Source organism: Corvus moneduloides, chromosome 23 (assembly GCF_009650955.1).
Source record: "Corvus moneduloides isolate bCorMon1 chromosome 23, bCorMon1.pri, whole genome shotgun sequence".
In the NCBI taxonomy this organism is placed as follows: Eukaryota; Metazoa; Chordata; class Aves; order Passeriformes; family Corvidae; genus Corvus; species Corvus moneduloides.
This window is the reverse complement of record NC_045498.1, coordinates 149031-172858: the sequence shown is the minus strand read 5'-3', so window position 1 is coordinate 172858 and position 23828 is coordinate 149031. Positions and strand designations below refer to the sequence as shown.

Genomic DNA, 23828 nt, shown 5'->3' with positions numbered 1-23828 from the left:
ACATAGATGATACACTTGGGGACATAGTTTAGTGACAGGCTTAGAAGGGCTGGGTAAATGGCTGGACTCAATGGTCTTCGAAGTCTTTTACAACCTTAACAATTCCATGATTCTAGGATTCCCACTGAAAATCTTCTGAAGTTTAATGTTCACAGAATATGGACCAGAAATAAAACAGGGACGTGTTGCTTCCTCCTGCACATGCAGACAGATGAAATATAACTACATCTTATACCTTCTGAAGCCTCCTTCTAATGAAGCCATGAATAATTCAGCACTGTGATCCACCACTTCTAGCATAGCCAACAGCCTTTGACTCCAAGTTATGAAGCTTGTCAGAGGCCCAGTACTTATTTTCCCTCATTTCCTCTCCTCTCAGTGTAAATGGAGGGGAATCAATTTAAAATATTGATTTGCAGGGTTGAGTGAGGTGTTAATTGTACCTCTGGTCACAGCCAGGGCCCACATCCACCCTTCCCACTGTGCTCCAGTTTTTTGTTCCCATCTGCCTGTGAGAAAGTCTTGTCTTTGCTCCTTCTTTTCCCTTCAAGGAAGATGTGCCCAAAATAAGATGAGGAAGAGGTTAATTACTGTCACCCTTGAATCTCATACCAAGGGGACTCCTAGGAGTTGTTCAACCCTACCTGAACCAGACACCCCTGCCCAGGTCATGGCTGCACTATGAAACACGTAACTGCAGGTTTGTAATTCCTGGATCACCTGGAATCCTTCCACGTTAGGAAATGAATGTTACTCATCAAATGTGGTAGAAGAACATCCCAAACAGGCTGTAGGCTACGGTGTGTAGGTGTGTACACTGTAGCCTAGAGAGAAACTGTAGCCTCTAGAGAAACGAGATCAAACTACAATCCAAAATTACACAGATCCCAAAGAAATATATTAAGAAAAGACAAAGTGCAAGGTTAAAACAAGTCAATTTTACATTTGCACGTGAACTAACCCCCACTCTCATGGCTATTCTGTGGGAAAAATGCACTTGTTAATAAATAATTGCAAGATTTTGCATGTGCTTTCTAAAAACTTAGTTTCTTCTTCATGCAGGAAAAAAGAATTCCAGCTTCTAGAGAGATTTTATCCTAAGTATTAGATCTTCTGTTAAAAGCTGATGTTCATAGAATCATCACAGAATCACACAATGGTCTGGATCGGAAGAGACCTCACAGATCATCCAGTTCCACCCCTGCCATGGGCAGGGACACCTTCCACTACCCCAGGTTGCTCCAAGCCCCATCCAGCCTGGCCTTGGATGCTTCCAGAGATGGGACATCCACAGATTTTCTGTATCTCACGGAAGTGGGGAAAACACCAGAAAATCCCATTATTTCCCTTATTTCCTGTTGCTGTGCACGAACAAGGCCTCCAGCTGCCACACCTTACCTGTATGTTTTATGAAGCTCCATAACCTTTTCTTCAAGCTCTTTTGTCTGGTTTGGGGCCAGTTTGAACTCACTGATGTAATCTGGACCATGGAGATCAGGATCATAGTCTCCCAACTCTGACTGGACCGTGTAGGAACCCAGCAGGGCCAAGGTGGCAAAGGAGCAGGGCAGCCGCCCTGTAAGGATGTCCTGTCTAAGTTGCAGACACAGGTAATACCTGGGGGCAGAAAGGAAAATACTATTCACAGAGAACAGGGAGAAATTTATTAACTTGAGGATCAGAGTCTCTGTTTTTATGCCACTGATGAACACACAACAATGCTCATTTCCAATTTTTACTTATTCCCAAGGTAAACAGCATGGAGGACTGGGGGATTCAAGGTCACCTCCACTCTGCAAAGGGAGTAAAGGACACTATGACCAGAAAATCTTGGGTAAGATTTTGGGTAAACCTAAGGTAAGAATTTACTTTTCTATACAAACACACACATGGCAGGGTTATAAATGACACTGCTTTACACATGGACTCCAGTGGCGAGTGAGAGCATCCTCACATCCTCTAAAAGCAAACCAAACCCCCTCCAAAAGGTGAAGGCATCTGATCTCCTTGCTGAAGGAGGGCAAAACCACCCAAATATGAAACACTTCTATTCCATATTCAGAAGAATATGGCAGTAGGATTCCCAGGGGACTCACCTGGTGATGTCCTCTGTCAGCTGGGCCGGATCCGGCGGATAAAACTTGACATTGAAGGTAAAATCCCAGGGGCCTCCTGCAATGACAAGGGAGAGCTTGAGAAAAATAAACACACCAGGACAGCTTTGTGATGGTCAGTTGATATAAAAAAAAGCTGGGAAAATCCAATCTGATCTTCAGAATTCAGCAGATGCAACACTGATTTGATACCGCTCGTTCTCACAGCTGGCTGCAGCTTAACATCCGTGTAAGTGTAAGATGTGACTTCATATACAGGAGGTAAGAAAAGCCGGAGAAAAAAAAGCAAGGCAGGGAAATTCACCTGGATTAACCACAGCTTGTGGCAAAAATTAAATTGTTTGCTAAGAAGCTCAATGACTGACATGTTTTTTCATTGACTGAAAAGGAATTCATGGAGAGAGGTCAGGCACAGAATGTAACTAATGAATTAGGACTGGTTTACTGCTCAACCCAATTTTGAAATTTGGAGGAGGGCTGTGCTAAGTCACTCCTCAGCCTAATGCACTGTGATCAGGTGGTCAGACACAGGTTAAACTCAGCCCAACACAAGCATCAACCTCTGGGTGAAGCCAGAAAGCACCAGGATAGGAAGAGCTTTTCAAGTCCAGACCTAATTGCTTTAATACAGCTTGTTGCAAACCTTGTATAGCACCATTACAGACATTAACTGGGCCAGAATCCACATAATCACACATAGAATTGGCATTATATGTGGTATGGACAGCCCAGATGATACAGCTGAAGAGGTAACTCTCCCTTCTCCTTGAAAATAATCCCATTTCCCAGTAGAAAACAGCCCTGAGTGATTTTCATAGTTACATCTCCCCCTGCTGTGCCCTTTAACACTAGTTCGAAATAAGATTTATTTCAGAAAGAGAAGATCTACCCCTGCGCTTAACTCGCTCAGAGGTTTATTCCAATCTCACACAGGGAAGAGGGGGAATGGAGCATTCCTGGATTTACTTCTTATGCAACGCCATAACTGGGATTAAACACAAGGCACGTTGTTTTCATCACACACAGTTCAAAACAAGTGATTCCAAGATGACATTGAAGGGAGCAGAGGTTACCTAAACCACCCCACACTGGTGTCCACATGTTCATATGTACATGCAAAATACCTTCACTTTGAGTAAAATCAAGTAATTTGCCATTTAACCCATCTCAGGGGGCCAGATTCCACAGCAGGCTGCTGTTCATTACACTCATGGATGAATTCTATGGATGGAGCAGCTCCTGCCCTTCACACGCACCCTGCTACTGATTGCAAGAGAAGCTGGTAAGACCAGGAGCTTTCCCTACTCCACAGCCCTGCGCTTCCCCCCTAATCTGGCCTTAATGACACACTTTGTCCTGGGCCTCCCACCAAAAGCATCTGTAAAACAGTATTTTCCTACCCAAAACCAGTATTTTACTTCCAAAGCAGTCAGACTTGCTCCCAAGAGAATACAAAAGCCTCTAAAACATATTTAATTTTGACACTGTCCTCATCTTGAACTAATTCAGTGCTAGCAGACCTTAAAATACAATTTGGTATTTGAGCTGGTATTTCTCAAGCCATTTTTCATTCCAGCCTCAGAGTCCATAAAAAACCTTGTTCCACCATAAAATTCTGCTCGGGGTCTCCCAATCTCCTTTGGGATTTCAGTGGTTCCCACTGACACCCATTTTCCCATCCTCCAGCAAGGAGCACATCCCCACTTCAGCACTGCACAGACAGTGTGGCTTTGCTTCAGGCGAACACACCCCAAGCTGTTTTACCACGGAAATTACATTTTTTCCTAAATCTAGAGCATCCCTAAGTCCTTAAGAAGGAGAGAAAGGATGCACAGACTGCTTGAACTTGTGCTGATCCCTGCTAGCCACCCACTTGACCTCTCCCCATCCCTGGGCCCCCCGGATGGCTCACCAAAGCCACACTGGGAGGAACCACACCTCCCCACACATGATAAATTCAATCTACTTACCATGAACCTGCTTTTTTATTTCTTTGGCAGGATCCAGCCACGTCTGTAAGAGGATAAAAACATTCACAGTTTACCAGACATTCCAGAAACACCACAGAAAGCTGCAAATTGCTAAAAATACAGCAAAAAAAAAAAAAAAAAAAAGACAATATTTGACACAAAGGCAGCCATGGAAACTGGAGAGATGGTACATTTTTCGCTACTTTTACTCCAGGCTGTGGTCTCAGTGGGTGTATTTCCAACCATTCACCTACCAGGGACTCATAAGGAAGCTGGAGGAACAAGAGGGGGAAAAAAACCAGAATATTAGGGCTGCAAGAACAGAGCGGCAGGTACGGCCACGGCCACATCCAGCTACCAGGGGCACTTGTACAACACCTTTTTTTTTTCTCCAGAACCTTTAAAAATAGGTAAATAGGACAGATACATTCATTTTAAGCACCCTGTCTCCTTACTTACCCTATTCAGATCAAAGATCACCAAGACTTTCTATTATTAGCTATAGTTTTCAACGACCTAATTGCTGAAATACGAGTAAAAACACCCAATTCCTGAGTAAGGCTGGAATTTTTTATAGTGTGACATAAACTTCATTTAACTATGACTCAAGTTTCGAGTAATTATCTCTGCTACAAATTTAGAAATGTATCTTTTTCCCCCCTCCTCTGTAATTTGGGGTTTTGTGGGATGGTGGTGCAATGTAAGCCTCAAAACACAACTCCTGCTTTTTCCATGGTCTGAGCCTTTCCCTTTTGCAGGGGTCAGGGCCTGTCCCGCTGCAGGCACTGGCGCTGGGCTAACAACCCTCCTGGAGAGGCTACATTTAACCACCTCTTCATTTTCACCAGCTCTGAGCAGGATTTGGACTGTCCAGGTCTCCCGAGGTGAAGGAATTAACTCATTGAATCCCCCAGGCTAATCTCTCCTGACCAGAAGGAGATGTAACTTCATGGCAGGGAGACAGCAATACTTGCATTTAATCTCCTCTTTTTATATGCCTGCTGCTCTAACATATAAAAGTGGGGATACAAAATCCATTTGAAAGGAAGGCTTCCTCTTTTTAGGGCCACAGCTCAGAGCAGAGCATCTCCATGGCCGGGCTGGTGCCACAACTGCTTGTTACTGGGGTGAGCCCAGGGTGCAGTCATACATCCCACCCCGCCTGATCCAGCAGACAATGATAGGAACAGCAATTAACAGCACTTTTATCCCACTGGGTCATGAATCAGTGGGAAACAATCCTCCCTTTCAGGGCAATGAGCTCCTTGCTGCTCCATGGTGACCAGCTGCTCCGTCACAACCTCCTAATCCCATTGTCACCCTCTGCTGTGTCCATGTGGGTAATTACTGGTCCTTGGAAGGTTTATTCCCCAAATATCAAGGTGGAAAATGTCACCTACAACCCCTCCCTACCCAGGAATACACACGTGTATCTCCACCTGCTCCACACAGCTCAGGTGAGGTGCCAGAGCTCATCTTTGGACCCTATTAACACCATTTTACCTGTGAATCAGTAACTCTGGGGAAGTCTTGTTTGAGGTTACAGCAGGAGAGAGATGGAGCTTCAGATTTCAAAGTTCATTGAAACATAACCAGATAGATTAAAAAAAAATAACGGTGTTTTCACCCATCAGAGCAAACCAAACCAACTTCCTCCACACTGGAGCTGAACAACCCCTGGACAGTGGCCTCATCTTCCCCAGATTCCAGCTCTGGGACACAGACCTGACAAAACAATCTGTTTTCAGTCCCTATGGTTAAAAAGATGCATAACCTCTCGGCCCTGGATGGCTTGGGGGAAGGAGGTACATGCTTCTGCTTCCAGAAGAATCAATGCCAAAAGCCTGGACGTGAGAAGAGCAAGTCCAAGGGTCTGGGAGACCACGGAATCATTCAGGAAAAGCCCTCTACGATCACCAAGTCCAATCATTTCTCTAGCACTGCCAAGGCTACCACTAAGCCGTGGCTGCACATGCCACATCTATATGCTTTTGATCACTTCCAGGGACAGTGATTCCACCACTTCCTTGGGCAGCCTGTGCCAAGGGCCTGACAACCCTTTCCAGGAAGGAATGTTTCCTAACATCCAAATGCAGCAGCAAGCTACCCACAGCACACGCAGAAGAAGCAGAGCTCCAGCTAAACTCTTCTTGCTCTAAGTTGGATCTAAAAGTACACCTACCTCTCCCTCTGCAAGAACAAACTCTGAGGGTAAAAAATATCCACGTTATATACATGGAAACACATTTCACATCCAAGAAAATTGGAAGACACCAGAGACTGTAAAACAAACCCAAGTGGGAGTTCTGCCTGCCTCAAATAGTGTTATTTTTGGTTGTTATTTTGCCTGTGTATAAAACACTATAGAGTATTTAATGACACACATCTGTCAGTCAGTCACCTGGCTACAGGGATTGCTGCAGGTGAAGCAGAGAAAGAGTCAGAATATGGACCAACATAACCCGTCTAAAGGACATAGAATTGGGCCCTTAATTTCAATTATCTCATTTTTGGCTTTATGAAATAGACCTTGAATAATTGTTGAGTTACAGGGTAACCAAGGTTTTAAAAGATAAGACACTGCTTGAGTCAAATCAAACAAAGACCTTAAATTGAAACCATGAGTAGGAGTTTTGGTATAGAGTCCCATCTGTTCTTCTGCAGGGCAAAGGCTCAACTCCAAATGCTCTGGATGGCTCCAACCAGACCTTCCCAATGCTGACACCAGTGCCAGGGCAGCCTGACTCCTTCAGCTGCAGCTTTATAACTTAATGACATCATCTTGCAGTCAACTAATATGACTTCTCCAGGTGAAGACCCAAGTTCACTAGGATTCATTCTATGATTCACATAGCTTTTTGACTAAAATCCACGCTCCTGTAGTCATTTATTCACCATTTATTCCTGTGTGATGACCCGCAATCCGTATTTAGGGAGGACACAAAACAAGTTTGAAGAGGAGCTTATGCCCCACTTCCTGCCCTGGGGAGATGATGCAGGAAGAGCTGAATCCCCTCAGGGCCAGCAGCTGCTTACCCTGGAGGTTGGTGTGTCCCATATGGCCAAACCAAAGTAGTCTTCTTCCAGCAGATTGAGGTGGTCGCAGACTTTTTTAAGAAGATCCTGTCCCTTGGCGTGTTTCTGCAAATAGACAAAGAAATCCTGAAGGACAGGGTTGGGTTTTGTCTGTCTTTGTTCACAGGAGAGGGGAGGAAGGGAATAGGATCAAACCACACTGTGCACTATCAGTAAGGGGAAAAAAGGTCCTGGGTAGCTCCAAATCAAATCTCCTATCTCCAGGCTGTTTCAGAGCAAGGACTCCTTACAGTAAAGGGCACCAAACAATAATTCCATGGAGAGGCAACAGGAACCACAGTGGGCCTCTCTCTTCCCAGCAGCTCCATGTCTGAAAATCCCCCAAAGCTGGACTTCCCAACACAGCTCCATAGACACCAAGGATCTGTACAGGTTTTCCCTCCCAAGGTACATCTGCAGTGCTGGAATCTCCCTGGTCCTGGCTGCTCGACAATCAGGTGTGGATCAAGAGATGAAACTGCTGCTACAACCTATTCACTTCACAGACAACCTGACTTTTCTTAGGTTCAGAAAAAAGACAGCAGCACATAACCAAAGCCCATGATTTCCGTGGCCCTTCCATCACCCTGATCTGCTGATGAAAACCAGCTTCTCCCATCTGCCTCATGTGCCCAAAGCTGCTCAGCACACGGCCTCCTGCCTCCAGAAATACACTTTGAGCATTCCTATTTCCTCTTTTTCTTTCCCCCAAATCCTGCAGAAGTGAACTGACCCAAGGAACAGATACCCTTTTGGTCCAAAAACATGAAGGAAAACATCCCTGAGGCATTAAAACTATGGCAACCAGAAGCAGCTCATTCCATCGGAGGCTTTGCTAGAAGAAAGTGCAGTTCCAGTGACGCAAAATCAGCTTCACTAATGCCCGCAGCTCTCCTGTCAGTCATCTCTGCATGGCAACTGCTCCAAGACCCCTGCCATGTTTTATTCTTTGGCTTTATTCCAGTCCTTCAGCTGTCAGGTCCTTTGTGCACACGTTATGACTCTATAGGTAACATAATGTATGCGTTAGCCTGGGTATTCCTCAAGGAATTGGCACTGGTATAGGAATGAAAAAGCTTCCAGGGCTGTCAGTCGGAAAGGATGCCTGAAAGCACTAATTCTCCTTGGATAAAGGCATTTGTGCTGCTCTTTGCCTACACCTTTGCAATTCCTTCCCAATTAAATCTTAATAAACTCTCAAAACGCCAGAGCAGAATTACACTGGCGCTAAAGCCAAGGGTGCTTCTCAAGTTAAGAGGATCTCACTGACACCATGGCCCCGCTAATCCTCTGCAGTACCCACCACGACCCTCTGGACCTACAGAGAGACATTTCTCATGTCCTGCTCAAGTCAGGACCCCCCATCCCCCCGCAGTTCTCCCTCCAACAGTGCCCACGACGGTATTCAAAGGCATCGCTGCAGCAAACTCAGGCACAAAGCCATGGCAAGCTGTCACCGGGATTGGAAGAAGACATTCCTTGGGGCTGCACACAGTATCCCTGGCCAAGGGGAAAGTGATGGGGGCAGTGATGCTCTGAGCTGATCCCAGGCAGGACCAGCAGCACCATCATTACACAAACACTCAGCACTGACCTACTTGCCCAGGATCACCCAAGGTGATGGTTCCCACAAGGAGCACTGCGTCCAGATACCCTCTCCTGGCCCATTTACCAGCAGGACTGAGGGAAAACAAGCTGGTGGAATTATGCTCCAATGGTAAGTACCAGATTATTAATATTCCAGACAAGCACTTCGATACTAAAATAGGGATTTCTGCTCACTTTTTATTGCCCTGACAGCACCACAACCCTGTGAGAGAATGCACAAAATAAAGGGAAAAAAAAGCTCTCAGATGAAGGGGGTTGCAGTGCTCTAAGTCAACATAATAATTTTAAATTGTTTACTGGAAATACATTCAACTGCAGGCTAAACACAGTGTGTTTTCTTTACATCCAAGCACCAGGAGCTAAGTTAACCAGCAGCCTGAGAGGTTAAGGTACCTTGGGGGACTAGAAAAGCACAAATCAATTTCGTTCAACCCATTTTATTCAAAGCCAAGGAGGCAAAAGTTATTTAGAGAATTGCAACCTACCCCAAAAACCTAAACTCTAGCCTGGGATACAAATGAGAGAGATGGTAAACAGCAAGTAATACAAAGTTTGGGTTTGTTTTTTTTTAAACTTCCCCCCACCTCTACAAAGCAAGGCACCCTGGAATTGTAGAACAATAAAAAATAAAGATTCCTAGTACCCAGAGGTTTTTACAACACACTAAATAAGTTGTTATAGCTTACAGCAGACTTGTTCTGCAGTAAAACCTGTCATGTAATTCCCTGGCAGCACATTAGGCCCCTATTAAATCGTGTTTGTGGTGATTTTTCAAGAGAAGCAGAAGGGAGAGGGAAGAGAGGAGAAGTAGAACCAAAACCCCAAAGTACTTACATCCACAGAACACTCAAAAATGGTGTCATCCAGCAAAACGACTTTGCAGTACATGTTTCTGTGTCTCTTCACTGCTTTTTGGGCAGCTTTCAAATCCTTGTGTGCTTTGGTCTCTGGAGACTCTGGCTTTGGTTCTGGCTTGGCACCCTCCTCCTTTGCTTCCCCTTCTTCCCTGTCCTCGAAGTCTCTTCCCTCTGGCTCCTGGTCGTCCCTCCTCTCCTCCTGAGCAGGCTGAAACCCCCGATTTAGAGTTATCAAACAAACAAAGCATCACATGGAACAAGCACTACAGGGCTGGGATCTCACACAGAATTCATTATCCCACTTTAACCTGTAACCCAGGACCTGGAGCAGCAGCTGGGGTGACCAAGAGAACAGTATTAATTTTTAAAGCTCTTCCAAGTAATTTTCAAGTTTTCATTTAATAAAGGATGTAATAAAAAAGAAGTAAGGGTTGATTAGAGAAATCAGGGCAGATTACATCATGCATTCATGGTGTTAATGACAGCACCTTCTGGATTGGGAAGGTTTTTTCCCTCCCAAGCAGGATCCCCAGTGCTCCCACTGCCACTCTGTCATAGCTGTTGTTCCAGTGCACTGGTCCTTGGCATGGCAAGGAGGAATTGTTTCACATTGACAGAGGCTAGATGGCATATTGGGAAGAAATTCTTCCCTTTGAGGGTGGGGAGGCCTGGCACAGGGCACCCAGAGAAGCTGTAGCTACCCCTGGATCCCTGGCAGTGCCCAAGGCCAGGTTGGATGGGGCTTAGAGCAACCTGGGACAGTGGAAGGTGTCCCTGCCCATGGCAGGGCATGGGACGAAATGGGCTTTAAGGTCCCTTCCAACCCAAACCATTGTGGGATTTTATGGCAGCAGTGGCACTAAAAGGAGGGTCAGGGCTGAGGTTTTGTGGCCATCGGAGCTGACCGAGCAGCTCTCTGCCACCAAAAAGGGAAGGCAGCCTCCACATCACCATCCCTTTGCCTACGGAAGCACTTTGAGAGTCAGTTTAATGCACTCCAATAGCAGAAAGAGATGCAGTTTGGGGACAGGAGGAGGAAAGAAGCTGGGTTTTTTTTTTCTTCTGCCACTTCAGCAGGTTAAATGAGTTCATGGCAGGCTCTGACGACGCTGGAAGGGGCTGGATGCAGCAGGAGCACAGAGCTGCAGCAGAGGAAGAGCAAAACCTTGTCTGTTCAGCCCATCACATCTCATGAAATCACACCCAGGCACAAGTGCACAGAGGTATTTAAAAACTAAATAATGTCCACAAGCTGCTGACTTCTGTTCCAGCAGAACTGGGACAATCAGGAGCAGTGAATCAGTCAAAGCTCCTAATGCCCGTCGGTCAGCATTTATCAAACTGCAGCACGTCGCAAATGCTTTCACAGCAGAAATATCTGCCGAGTGTCACAGTTCAGAAAGCCACTGACAGTGATCTAAAATAAGAACTGGAAAAAAAAAAGGCACAAATGCTTCATCTGAAATGAACAGCCCATGAAGGAAGGCTGGGGTGCAAATTCACACGGGCTCAGGAGCAGCAAATCAGAGATAAATAGAGAAAGAAATCATGCATTGAAAAACCCAGAATGGCTTAGGTTGGAAGGGACCCTAAAGCCTCCTCTCACCTTCCACTAGACGATGTTGCTCCAACCCAGTCTTAAACACTTCCAAGAATAAGTTCCTCTTGAAAATACAATTTATGGGCATGAAAATCTCCACCTCTTCCCCATCCTGCTAATCCCTACCCTCAGAGGTACAAAACATGAGCAGAGATCATCCCATGGTCTTCACAGGCTCAGAAATTTGGGAAAAGAAAGGAAAAGCTGTTACCTACTACCCTCTCTACAACTTTGTAATTTTAACGAGGCAGATTTACAATTACTGCCTACTGGCAGTGCTTGAATTTGTAAAGGATTGCTCAAAAATTGAGCATTTGTGGGGATCTGGAGCCACTCTGAACTTAAGGCAGTGAGTAAGAAATCCAGATTTCACCCTGTCTGGCTCCAGCAATACACACGATTGGTTGGGTTGTAAGAAATTCCCAGCTGAGGAGAAGGAATACCTACCTTTTTCCACTCCAGGATCAAGTAACAGCAGAGCTGTAACTACCCAAGGAGGAAGAGAGGGCACCCAGCACCCCCAAATCAATAACCAGCCACAGCTCAGTGAATGTTCCCTGGGGGTGTATCTGCCTCAATTTCTATTTTAAAATTTTAAACTTTAAATTTTGCATGAGAAATGACCCTGGCTGGAAAGAGCAGACACCAGACAGGTTCCAGGAGCTGGGCTCAGCCCCACATGCCATGCAGAAATCCCTGTCTACATGATGCATAAGCAGAAAACATCTATATTTGGCAGGCTCAGCACTAGCCCAGACCAAGCAGATGACCAAGTCCTAAAATGCCACGCTTGTGCTCCTTGAAGCTGAAGAAACCCTCTCCCAAATCCACATACTCTTGAGATCTCCACCTTGGGCCCCTGACCTGCCTTGATCCGGCTCACACCAAGGAAATCCTGAGATCAACCCTGGTTTTGAATCCAATGAATGTGAACCCTCTGTGTTCTGGTGTGACATCCCAAGGCTCAGCAGAGCAATGGTTCAGCACTGGGCATTTTACATTATGCTGGAGTGTGAGCCCAATTCCTGGAACAGGTGCTTTGCAGGGATGCAAGAGTGGGAAGTACAAAATGAAACACAGGGAGCTGACAAGAGCCTTTTTGGCATCTAATGACCTTTTCTGGTCAAGCTCACATGTCTGGGATATTAAGTTTTTATAGTTTTGGCTACAAATATGCATTTTAAAGCGGCAGGGAGCACGTCCCACGGAATGGGGTGTTTTACCTGCGTTTCTGCACTGCTCAAGGAATGAAGATCCAGTGATGGGTCAGTTTTGAGCTCAGGCTCAGGAGCTGCAATTGGGGCTTTCACCAGGATGTCTTCATCAGGGCTGGCTCCTAATCCTGCATCTTTCTGGTCACCTCCCACTTCTTTAGGAGCATCAGTGTCTTTGTCCTCTTCGGACACCTGAGACTTGGGCCTCCTGAGGAAGGAGGAGAAGAGGCGGGAGAGACCCCGGCCCTCGGAGGTGCGACGTTCTTTCTTGCTCTGCTCCTCGTGCGTGGGGGTGTCTCCGTTGGAGGCCTTCTGCCTCTGGGGCTGCCTCTCCGGCGTTGGCTGAGCCCCTTCCTCCAGGGAAGCCTCTTGCTTCTGTGTTTCAGCAGCTCCTTCCTCCTCCTTGGCTTGTTGCTGCTCCGAGTTGTCAGCGTCGGCTGCTGGGCTCTTTTCTGTTGTCATGATGATGCTGTATGAGAGGAGCAAAAGGGCTCAATCAAGGAGTTTCCAATACCCATGTCTGACTGAGCTACTCAAACCAACCACGAGCACAGACACGCCGGCCATGTTCACCAGTCACACCACCCCGTCACAGAACCAGAGCGGAAGGGACCCACAGGGACCATCCAGTCCAGCTCTGAAGTGAATGGCCTGTAGGGGGATGAAATGCTGGCTGACTCCAGCCTACAAAGTCAGCAAGAGCAAAGTCATTCCTTTTGCTACAGTTTGCTTTGAAGATAGTCTTTAAGGTCCCGTCCAACTTAAACCATTCTGGGATTCTATGATCTAAACACACCAAACCACACTGCTGGGGACAGGACCCACCAGTGTTGAGCAACACTGTTCTGCACGAGATGAATCCAGTGGAGCCCAGCAGGCTTTGGGATTCATGGGATATTTGCACTGCACACTAAAAAAATGTCAAATGAAAAGGTTTCCAAACAACATCCATAATGGAGAGCAGATTTCCTCAGAGCTTGTGCTATTAAGCTGATGCAACGTTTATTTCAACTTTAGCCTGGGCTGTTGACACAAAAAGATGGAAATCACATGAGAAGAATATCTATTTAAGGTATAAAGAGGACCCAAAATAATCATGCTTTAGAGGGGATAGAACTAATCTTTGCACACTGCATCACATGTATCTGCAGCAATAAATTGCCACTGCTTACACTGAGCAAATAGCATATAATCCAATATGCCTCAATCCCCCAGCCCGAGCCTCGGTGTATAAACATTTGCTCAAAATACACACTTAAAATTAAGAAACATTGAAGATGTCATCCTCCTACGTATTATTGCCTTCATCAACTTTAATTTAACTCATCCTGATTGCTAAAAGAACCAGAGTGCTTGAAGGGGAGAAACCTTCCCAGCTCTCCAAAGGACTTTCCCCTTGCATTTAATGCAAACATTTCATATTATTTCTAATGCTGTGGTTAAACCAGCACAGCATCACAGACCTTCCCTGAATTTGTTTCTGCAGCAATGCAAATTTCCTGAGGTTACAAGGTTTGGTTTGGGGTTCTGGTTGGGTTTTTTCACTTGGACTCAGCCCCACCAGCCAGCCCTGGGGGACGAGCTGCAGGGCTCATTTTAGCATGGTCTCCTGGCAGAAGACAGAATTATACTCCACTCACCATCTCCCCTCAGTCAGCTGCTCTGGGTATTTCCAAATCCAGTGGAGTGGCAGAGGCCACTGAAACAGCAGCTTCCAACCTGCACTGAGGAAAGAGGCACCCAAGCAGAGAACCTACATCATGGGCACCCAATGGACCAGGGATGCTACAAGGCAAAGAGAGTGCCCAAACCCAGATGTGCCCAGATGTGTCTGTGATCAGTTTGCAGATGGCAGTATACGTGTGACTTGTCCTTGCAGCTCTTACTTCTGCTCCCCTTCCTCCTGCGATCCCTTGCCACAGATGCTGCTGGCCCTGTCAGCAACCCACGGCTCCTACTGCAGAGAACCCCAGCCACCACGCAGCCAATTTCTGCTCTCATCAGCTCTCCAAGAACTCCTGGAGATGCCACAAGGCAGTGGAGAGGGCAAGGACTGTTCAGCCAAACACCCATCACCCTGAACCCACTATGCCAATGTCCAGGGCAAAGCTCCCAATGTCTCAGCACACATGGAGTGGAAGGGATGCTCTGCAAGCCTGTCCCACCACAATCACACACTGACAGCCAGCTCCCTCTGGCACCAGCTATTGGAGCAGCCTGCTTTGTAGTTGCTTCCCACTGTGTTTGTTTTGAATAAATACATTTGTAGGAATCGTTATCAAAACACACAGCGTTGGACACTTTGCTCTTCAAACCAAAAAGGCAGAACCAAGGCTTTGGAAATGACGTCGGTGGGGAGGGCACAGCTGAGGAGCAGCTCTTATCAGCCGCAGGAAGCCCCAGGGACAGCCCACAAAGGAACGTTTCCTCTGGATGTACTTTTCTCTCTTTAAACACCAACAATTTGGAACAAGATTTGTTGACTTGTTTACATTTCAAAGCCGCAGTCACGGACCTTTCCCGGCGCAGGAAGGTGGGTCTGGCTGGCGATGAGCAAACATCTCCTTGTCTTTCCTCCATCCCCCGAGAACCTTGCTGCGGCTCAGCCAAATCGCCTCGGCAGCGCTGGGGATGCGGAGACGGGCACGTAGGAGCCCTTCCTTTCCCAATAAACACTTCATAGCTGCCAGCACCAGTAACTCACTGGGTACAGTAAACATCTTGCTGCGAGACCCGAGTGCACTGCTCCAATGCGTGGGCTCCTGGCCGGCTCCCACCCTTGGAAGTTTTATGCTCAGAAATGGTTTTCCCTACATTTGTCATCAAAAGCAAAGAGATTTGTAAGTAAGTAACATAACTGAGAGGTTGCCCATGGCAAGGGGGTGGAACGAGATGGTCTTTAAACCTTCCAACCCAAGCCAGTCTGTGATTCTGTGATTATACAATGAAAAAAAGGACCTTTCCTGCAAGGAGATGGGTGCCAACTGCTGTTTTGTTTCCAAGCCAGCCCAGCCCAGAGCAGACACAAAGAACGAGGTTCCCGCTCCACTGCTCTTCAACCCATCCCCTGGAGAAAACACTGCCCACAGCCAAACCACAAGCAGGATTTTATTTAAATTAAATTTTTCTTCCCTTGCTATTTCACAAGGCAATTCTGCTGAGCCTGCAGGTGCCTCAGGAGCTACCCGGATGCTGGAGGAGGATATTCTGCTATTGTATGAGCACTCAAGCAGTGCTGCTCACCTCCTCCTCTGAGCTGCCACACTGTAAATACTTCATTTGGGGGCCTTTCTTTGGTAGAGGCTGAAGGTTTGATGTCAGCCTGTAAAAGGCAGGCTCTTCACATGTCTGGAGTGGAGAAGGTGTTAAACACTGTGGAAATAAGCAAGCTACAACAAAGCTCAGATGTGATCCGAGAGAGATTCTGGAATAACAATCTCATCAGAAAAGAGTACAAATATGTATTTATATCTAAATATTTATATCTATTTTTAAGCTGAAGAACATCCTTCAGGTAAGAAGGCTTTGGCAACAGGAAGCGACCTGAAGAGAAGGGAGTTAAGTATTTCCAGAGCAGAAAACAGGCTTTGCCCTGCTGAGGACACCTTCACCATGGGCTGACCTCCCACCAGCAACATCCCCCTTCATCTGCACCTGAGGGAGGACCTGAACCTCCTCAGGAATGTCGGTGCTTTGGTGATGAAGAGGGAGCTCCACAGATCTTCTCTCAAAAGGCATCAGCAACTCCGAACACCAAATGTCAGAGCAAACCAGTGCAGGGGCACCTTCTGAACCTGCCGTACCTGCGAAGACCCTCCAGCCCCCCAGCACCCGAGCCCTCCAACCTCAGGGCTTATCCTTCTTTCTGGCCAAAGGCACAGCTGTAGGGAACATTCAACATCGCTGTGGGCTTGGTGTAATTCATACAGACTCATCCCTCTTTCCTGCATCAAAACCCTTGGAACAAAACAGACTTAAAAGGAGTGCAAGTGTTCATTGCTCACCCTGCTGCCAACATATATGGTTCAATCATAAAATCATGGAATGCTTTGGGTTGAAGGCACCTTAAACTTACCTCATTCCAACCCCCTAGCATTGGCAGGGACGTTTTCCACTATACCAGGTTGCTTCAAGCCCCATCCACCCTGCACCAATTATCTGGTGAGCAGATGATGGCTAAACTCAGTTTCACCCGCACACGGCTCCATGGGTTCTGCTCTTGCAGATATCAAAAGACAACCCCAGTCCAAGTGAAACCATCCCCATTTTCCAGCCTGCACAGAAGCACAGAGATTTATCTAAAAGATTTTAGAGTAGCTCAAGACACCACAACAGCTCCCTGTTGAGAAAGCCTTCAATCCTCAAGAGAAACCCAAATCCCTTCCTTATGGTGCCTGTGCTCTGGAAGGTTCTCATTAAGTAATGGCACCTGAGCTCCCTGGAAATGACAGTGCTGCTCATTTGGGCTGTTCCATGATAAGTTACAGGGGCTCAAAGAAACAGGAATGTTTAGGTATGTGTCTATCACCCTCTCCTACCTGTCAGCCTATTTCAGTCTCTCTTATTTAGGCACACAGTAAGTTTAGTGATAATAAATTGAACCTATGCTGAAGGAAGGAGGGGTTAATTAGAAATCAGGAAGAAATCCCTGCCTGTGAGGGTGGTGAAGCCCCGGCACAGGCTGCCCCTGGATCCCTGGAAGTGTCCAATGTCAGGCTGGATGGGGTTTGGAGCAACCTGGCCTAGTGGAAGGTGTCCCTGCCCATGGCAGGGGGTGGGATGACACAGGCTTTAAGGCTCCTTCCAACTCAAACCAGTCTGTGATTCTGTAAAAAATCTAACTTATCCTTGTTTCCAAGCCTGGAAAAATTATTTATGGCTCATGTCATAACTTACTTAATTCCCAGTGGCTTAGTCTTTCAGAGAGAGAAGAAAAAGGACGGTCCACAGGGAAGGTTCAGTTCTTGGAAACACAAACTGTCTCGCAGAGATGCCCAACACCAGATAATGGGTGGGACAAACTGTCTTGACCTTCCTACGCAAAAATGTGTGGCTTCACTGAACGCTGCAGCTCCAGCAAGAGCTGGAGACAATGATAAGACAGAAATTTCTGCTAAAAATAGGCAAAAATCAAATAGTTCCAGCAACAGTGTAATGGTTTTTTTTAAATGCGTTCCTTCCCATTTCATAATGTGTGTGAAAAGCACATAATTCACCAGGGAAACTACACAGAACACTGCTCGAAATAGAGAGCACAGCCTGACAATTCAGTTTTGTCAAGACCTGGTGCATGTGCAACAAACCTGTGGGTGGGAGAGGAGGAAACTGCAGCTGCCACCAGCATGACTTGCTCCACGTGTGTGTTACGTGTCCTACACGTGATTTTTACTACAGTAAAGAAAACACTGGACAGAGCTTGGAGCAACCTCATCTAGTGGAAGGTGTCCCTGGCCATGGCAGGGGGGTGGAATGTGATGGACTTTAAGGTCTCTGCCAACTCAAACTAGTCTGGGATTCTATGACCATAGCAGAAATGTATGCTTGGGGGTTTCAAACAAAGTAAGATATTAAAATGCAATAAAATAAGCCTCTCAACAGAAATTCAAACAACTTTAAAATACTCTAAAGACTTAGAATCTTTCAGAATTTATTTAATAAATTTTATTAGAGGAATAATTAGTGCTGACAATTTATAACCCCTCTTAGAATTAACATGCCTCATCTTTCTGTGCCGGTACTTTGGATCCTGAACAAAAAGGACGCTGCCACTCAGCCTGACCCAGAGGGTAACAGGAGACTTCAGGAGCCTCATTGAACAGGAGAAAAATAAACCACCCAACACAACACAGATGGCACATTACAACTGCCCGGATTTAATTCTCACCAGACCAGCCCTGGTAATCTACTGCATGTCGGCAGCACCGTGCCCCTCTCCCATCTCCTGCTATCGTACAGCTTTCCTATTTAAATGAAGGCAAAAATAGTAGCTCACCATCTGCTGAAAGCAAATCATTTATGTCAAATTGAAGACTGGGCTTATAAAATGACCTGACTAAATGGAGCAGTAAGTGCATTACAACCAAAGGGAGCTGAGAGCTCCTCCTCTGTATCCTCAAAAATCCTCCTGGATGCTACAAAATTCCTTACATGGAAATTCATGGGCTTTGCTCATTGGTGAAGTGCTGAAATTTAAATGAAAACATGTACTTGTCACTGGGGCCTTGTCTACAGCAATGGGTTTGGAAAGGCTGCCTGTGTGGGATCTCTCTGGAAAATTCGCTTGAACTTGGAGCAGTTGGACCCAGAACAGACACGGAGAAGGCACGTGCAGCAGGCTGCCAGCAAAATCAAGCTGCTCATAGACTATCCCTCCTCTCATTGCAACGCAGTAATTGGCTAAAAAGACTAAGAAAAGCAGCAGTTTAATACAAGTGTTGTTTCCTATTCAGTAGTGAGCAGTAACTCTTGGGGCTCCCTTCCCCTCTGCAGCAGAGGCCAGAGCAGAAACAACATGGTTTGGTCTCAAACACACAGTGCCTGACAGGGCTTCTTCTGCAGAAACAAGTCTCCAAACCCGCCTGGAGGACACAAGGGCTCAGCCTGGCAGGCAGCAGTCACTCCAAAACCCTCCTTTGCTGAAGGAGCCGGTATCTGCCTGACCTGGCAGAGGGAGGGAGGGATCCATCCAAGCTCATCCCCACCCTACGAGCAGCTCAGCCCCTGTGTGGTGCAGATAACATCCTGGGGCTGCTCCCTCCACCAGCCTCCCATGGAAACAGGGGGAGTGGGGACTCAGCAGGCACCAGAAATCTGTGCAACAAAAAGCAGCAGGAACGGTGCTTACAAAAGCACCATGAGCAAGCCGTTCCATCACAGGGAGGCAATGGCAAGGACAGGCTCCGTCCCAGCAGGTCACTCCATCACAGACGCTCCTGACTCCGCACAGAAGGAATACCCGAGGTGGCGATGACAGCACAGCAGAGATGACAATGCCACCGCTGTGTGTGACGATGGCTCTCCCTGCAGCAGCACTCCACTTGCTAAAGCAACAGTTCAACAGAAATAAGCAATAGATCTCCATCAGCTGAACAAGAGGATTTTTGCCATGAATTATTCATAAGGATTTTTTTTCCTGCCTGAACATAGATGTGTTTACTTACACTGTACCTCATTTACACTCAAGGTTTAACATAACAGGGCTCATATTCTTTCCTTACAGTTTCCCAAGAATGGGGGTAAAGCACTTTCTGCTTTTGTTGTTCTCCATTTGGTTGCTTCCAAACCAAAGCTATAATTAGAAGCCCAGAGGGCCCTGAACGCTCCTTTGATAAAGAGCTGCCTGCTAGGTAAATACCACCCCTGCACACACATACACACAGGCACCTGCCAGGATGAACCCCTGCTGCACGAAGAGCCAGAAGGATGTTTGATGCTAAGACCTCTTAACAGGCTCCATTGCCGACTGCCCCAGCTCACACACATGGGCTGCTCCTCCCCTGCGTGCCAGGGACATCACACTTAAGTGCTTCATTTGTTACTGCATGGCTGTAATGCAATTTGCATTCACCCAAGTGTCTCAAATACATCTGCCGCACCCTGGTACAACGCCCCAAATTCATTAAAAAGAACCCTAATCGCACAGTTATTCAGATGTTATTAGTGCACAAGAAATGCACAATATTTGAACTATCTGAGGGAACACAGGAAGGGCTGGGAGAACAAGCGCTAGGCTTGTTCTCTGCCGAGCCCTGACGAAAGCTGGCTGAAAAAGCTGGATGAAAACGTCCTCAACCCTGGCTTTAAGCTGGGCTTATTGCTTCAGAATTGCCATCAAATACCACAGAATCCTAGCATGGTTTGGGTGGGAAGGGTTCTGAAAGCTCATCTCGTTACACCCGCAGCCATGGACAGAGACACCTTCCACTGTCCCAGGCTGCTCCAAGCCCTGTCCAACCTGGCCTTGGACACTTCGAGGGATGGAGCAGCCACAACTTCTCTGGGCAACTGCTGCCAGGGCCTCACCACCCTCCCAGGGAAGAATTTCTCCCCAATATATCCCACCTAATCCTGCCCTCTGTCAGTTTGAGGTCATTCCTCTTTGTTGTCTCACTATCTGCCTGTGTAAAAAGCCTCTCCCTCCTTTTTGTAAGCCCCATTAGGCACTGGAAAGGGCTCTAAGGTCTCCCTGGAGCCTTCTCTTCTCAAGGCTGAACACCCACAACTCCCTCAGCTTGTCAAGGACATTTAAGTTAGTGCTACACTACCCTAAAATGATTCCAAGACCTTTTCTCCTGACAGCAACACTCCAAACGTATTTAATGCAGAGGAAATATCATTCTCCCCCACAAGAACCTGCAGCAAGGGGAAACCCCCAGGACATGGTGCCTAACCCAGTGATGCCAGGGTCTGCCCAGGGGCGCAGCAACGTGGTTTTGGGCTGTTTTAATGAGTTTTAAGAAGTTGTACCAGCTGCCAGGCTGAGTTGATTGACCTGGTTTGCTCTCACATGCTCACTGCCACCATCGAGCAGTGAAGCAAGGCTGCAAGGTAACTAAAATTACGTTTACACTAATTATCAGCCTGAACATTGCACTTTTAAAGATTAATGACCCTTACCTAGGAGTACACAAATGCACTGGCCAGCTGCAGGTTATCTACCAAATTCCTTGACTCTTGGTTTTCTGGCCAAGCTCCAGTCACTTACACCTGCAGAGCAACAGAGGGGATGGAGAAGCTGGAGATCATCTCAGCATCCACAAGCCAGATGCAGCACAGCCATGGCTGCTGGCTCTAGAGACACAACTGGGACAGCAGCAGCTCCGAGGAGCCCAGGGGAATGAGTCAGTGAGCAGGGGGTTGTGAAGCTGAGTTTCACTGGGCGGGTACAAACACTGCAGGCATCAGCGCGCAGCAGCCTCTGCTGCTCCTGAGCTGGGGGAAGGCTTTCTTTCAGGAAGGACCACCCTTTTCTGAAATCCCCTCTTCTTTCAGGGCTCAGCATCCCACGCAACAGCACAGAGAAGGAGAGGAAATCCATTCCCACCACAAACCTTGAGCTGTAAACTCCCAGTATCACAGAAAGAACCCAACCTTCAACAATTTGACAACTCACAAGACCAGGCAGCTTGGTTTTAGAGCCCACTAAGAGCTAATTGAAGTCCCCCAACAAAAGCAGCAGAGCACGCTCCAAGCTGGCTGCAGCTCCCCAAGGCACATAGCAATGAGGAATGCAAACTGGGATGTTGCTGACCTTGCCTCAAGACTGGGAACAGCAAAGCATCTTCTGTGGGCACTGTGCACAGGAGGGGGGTGGGGAGACACCGCCTCCAGAAAGCTCCCCTCTTTTTTTTCTTTAAATATTGCAGGTGATGATTAATTCTAAACTCCGCACCACTCCCAGAAAAAAAACCCCCATGGGGATGACCTGCAGGCTCCTGTCTATGCCCAAGGAGAGCAGGCAAACATCCAAAACCTGGGTGTAACTATGTTCCCAACAGACCTGGTCCACAGGCAACAGACAGAAAACCAGACACTCAGCTGTTCTCCCAAATACTCGGAGCCAGGAGTCAGAAGCTGTTTGTAAAGCCTCAAGGTATGTACTCAGTTTGATTGGGACAAACTCCAGTGCCACCAGGGCCCCAGAAGGATGCTACCCCAATGAATGCAGCACCAGAAGAACACTGCATGTCTCAGGAACCTTCACACCACCTCCATAGGGATGGTTTTCTTCCCATCTTTCCTGCTTGTGATGCTCAGTGACCACAAAGTCACCCTTGACCCTGGGGTGGCTTCCAGAAGCTGGGCAGCAAAGGAGAAGATGGTTCCTGGAAAATCAAGGCAGGTTTTGCAATGCCTCCCACGCAGAGGACGTTCTCTAGAATCCCTCCAGGGATCCTGCACCACAGGGCAGGTGACACCCGCCTGGAGTCAAAAGGCAATGGAATATCAGTGCTTGGATTAGTGAGACATCCTCACTGGCAGTCCCCATCCCATAACAAAGTCATTCTCCTCTTAGCAAGGCTAGGGAGAAGCCCTTGGTGAGCACAGCTTCCTAGTATTTCCATTGCACAATGTTCTCTGTCCCCTATTTGGCACAATTTGGCCTATTTCATGCATACAAAAAGCACCTCAGGGATGCCTGGAGGTTCTGCCCTGTGTCCTCACACACATCTCGCTTCTGCTTCTACACAACAAGATCCCACAGCACCATTCTGAACAGCTAAGGAGCTGGGGATGGGTACCAAGATGGTGGGAGACACCAGGACACCAAACGAACACGGGGTGACACAACTGTCACCTTCCCGAGGTTGCACCCCAGCACGGCTGGCAGAGATGAAAATCCTTCCATCTCCACCAGGAACAGGAACTAAACAGAAGGGGAATGTGAAGCAGCAATGAAATACCATCATGTGCAGTCAGCAGTCAGTTATGGGCACACAGCAGAGCAGCTCAGTCCTGTCACCTCCCAGAGCTGCTCCTTTCGTGAGCCAACAGACTGCAGCAGAACCCCTCCCACCATCCCCCACCAAGACTCGGCCTCCAGCCGTTTCCACCAGTCTGTTTTTTCCATCCAGCAGTGAAATCAGGCAGCTTTAGTTTTTAATCCCCTTAATTAGGGGTGTGCAGCAGTCTTCATTCCTTAATTACATCCATTCACACATCTGATGCAACACATTTACAAACAACCATTTTCACTGGAGATGGCTTTGAATCAAAATTGCTGTCAAATTCCCACACTGGCTGTGCTGTGTCACCAACAGGGAGAAGACACAACGTGGCATTCTGGATGCTTTAACAAGACACACAAGCTTGGAAATGCTATTTTCATTAAATAATCACCTGTTTCTTTGGCACGATTCAGGTGACTCCAGAGCAGAGAAACCACTGGCAGTCTGAGGCAGCGGAGCAGGAGCACAGCTCTCAGCGGTTTACACGAAAAAAGTGACCATTTCAGACAATCCTCTCAATACTGACCCACTGGATGGAGGAATGGCATTTCAGTGCCTATCTCGACAATTTTGGTCCATCACCATTCAGTAGCTCAGTTAAAGGTGGACAACAGGATGCTCCATTTCAGCTGCTCAGCTGCCAGGAATCCCTTTGATCCTCTGGAAGACTAAACACCCAGTGAGCACTTTATCATTCCCACTTCTGATGCAGAACCAAAATAATGACGCTGACACCTTCTGCCTGCCCATGGAGCCATGGATGCATTATCCCACAGGGAGCCTGTGCTCACTTCTGCTTTGAATTACTGCCCCAGATCCCATCCTGATGCACTAATGGCTCACCAGGACACAGCAGCTGAGCTCCAGCCTGCAGCCTGGCCTATAAGCAGTCGGAAATAGTGAACAGGATATTAAACACCATCTGGGGGGAAGGGAGAGCAT

The 23828-nt window shown here is 47.2% G+C and overlaps 1 protein-coding gene across 42 annotated transcripts in view; it reads right to left on the bottom strand.

The window, feature by feature from the left end:
* Positions 1-23828, bottom strand: part of EPB41 (erythrocyte membrane protein band 4.1) — a 94680-nt gene that overhangs the window by 37562 nt on the left and 33290 nt on the right. For 40 of the 42 annotated variants that reach the window (XM_032132645.1, XM_032132673.1, XM_032132677.1 and 37 more), the window contains 6 exons: positions 12448-12907; positions 9602-9832; positions 7121-7225; positions 4085-4127; positions 2097-2172; positions 1399-1617 (listed from right to left, as the gene is read on the bottom strand). In XM_032132645.1, coding sequence (XP_031988536.1) covers positions 1399-1617; positions 2097-2172; positions 4085-4127; positions 7121-7225; positions 9602-9832; positions 12448-12900 — 1127 coding nt within the window. In that variant the 5' untranslated portion in view covers positions 12901-12907. Of the gene's footprint in view, positions 1-1398; positions 1618-2096; positions 2173-4084; positions 4128-7120; positions 7226-9601; positions 9833-12447; positions 12908-23828 lie in introns of those variants that run through there. The other 2 variants (XM_032132671.1, XM_032132665.1) reach the window with 1 other exon arrangement.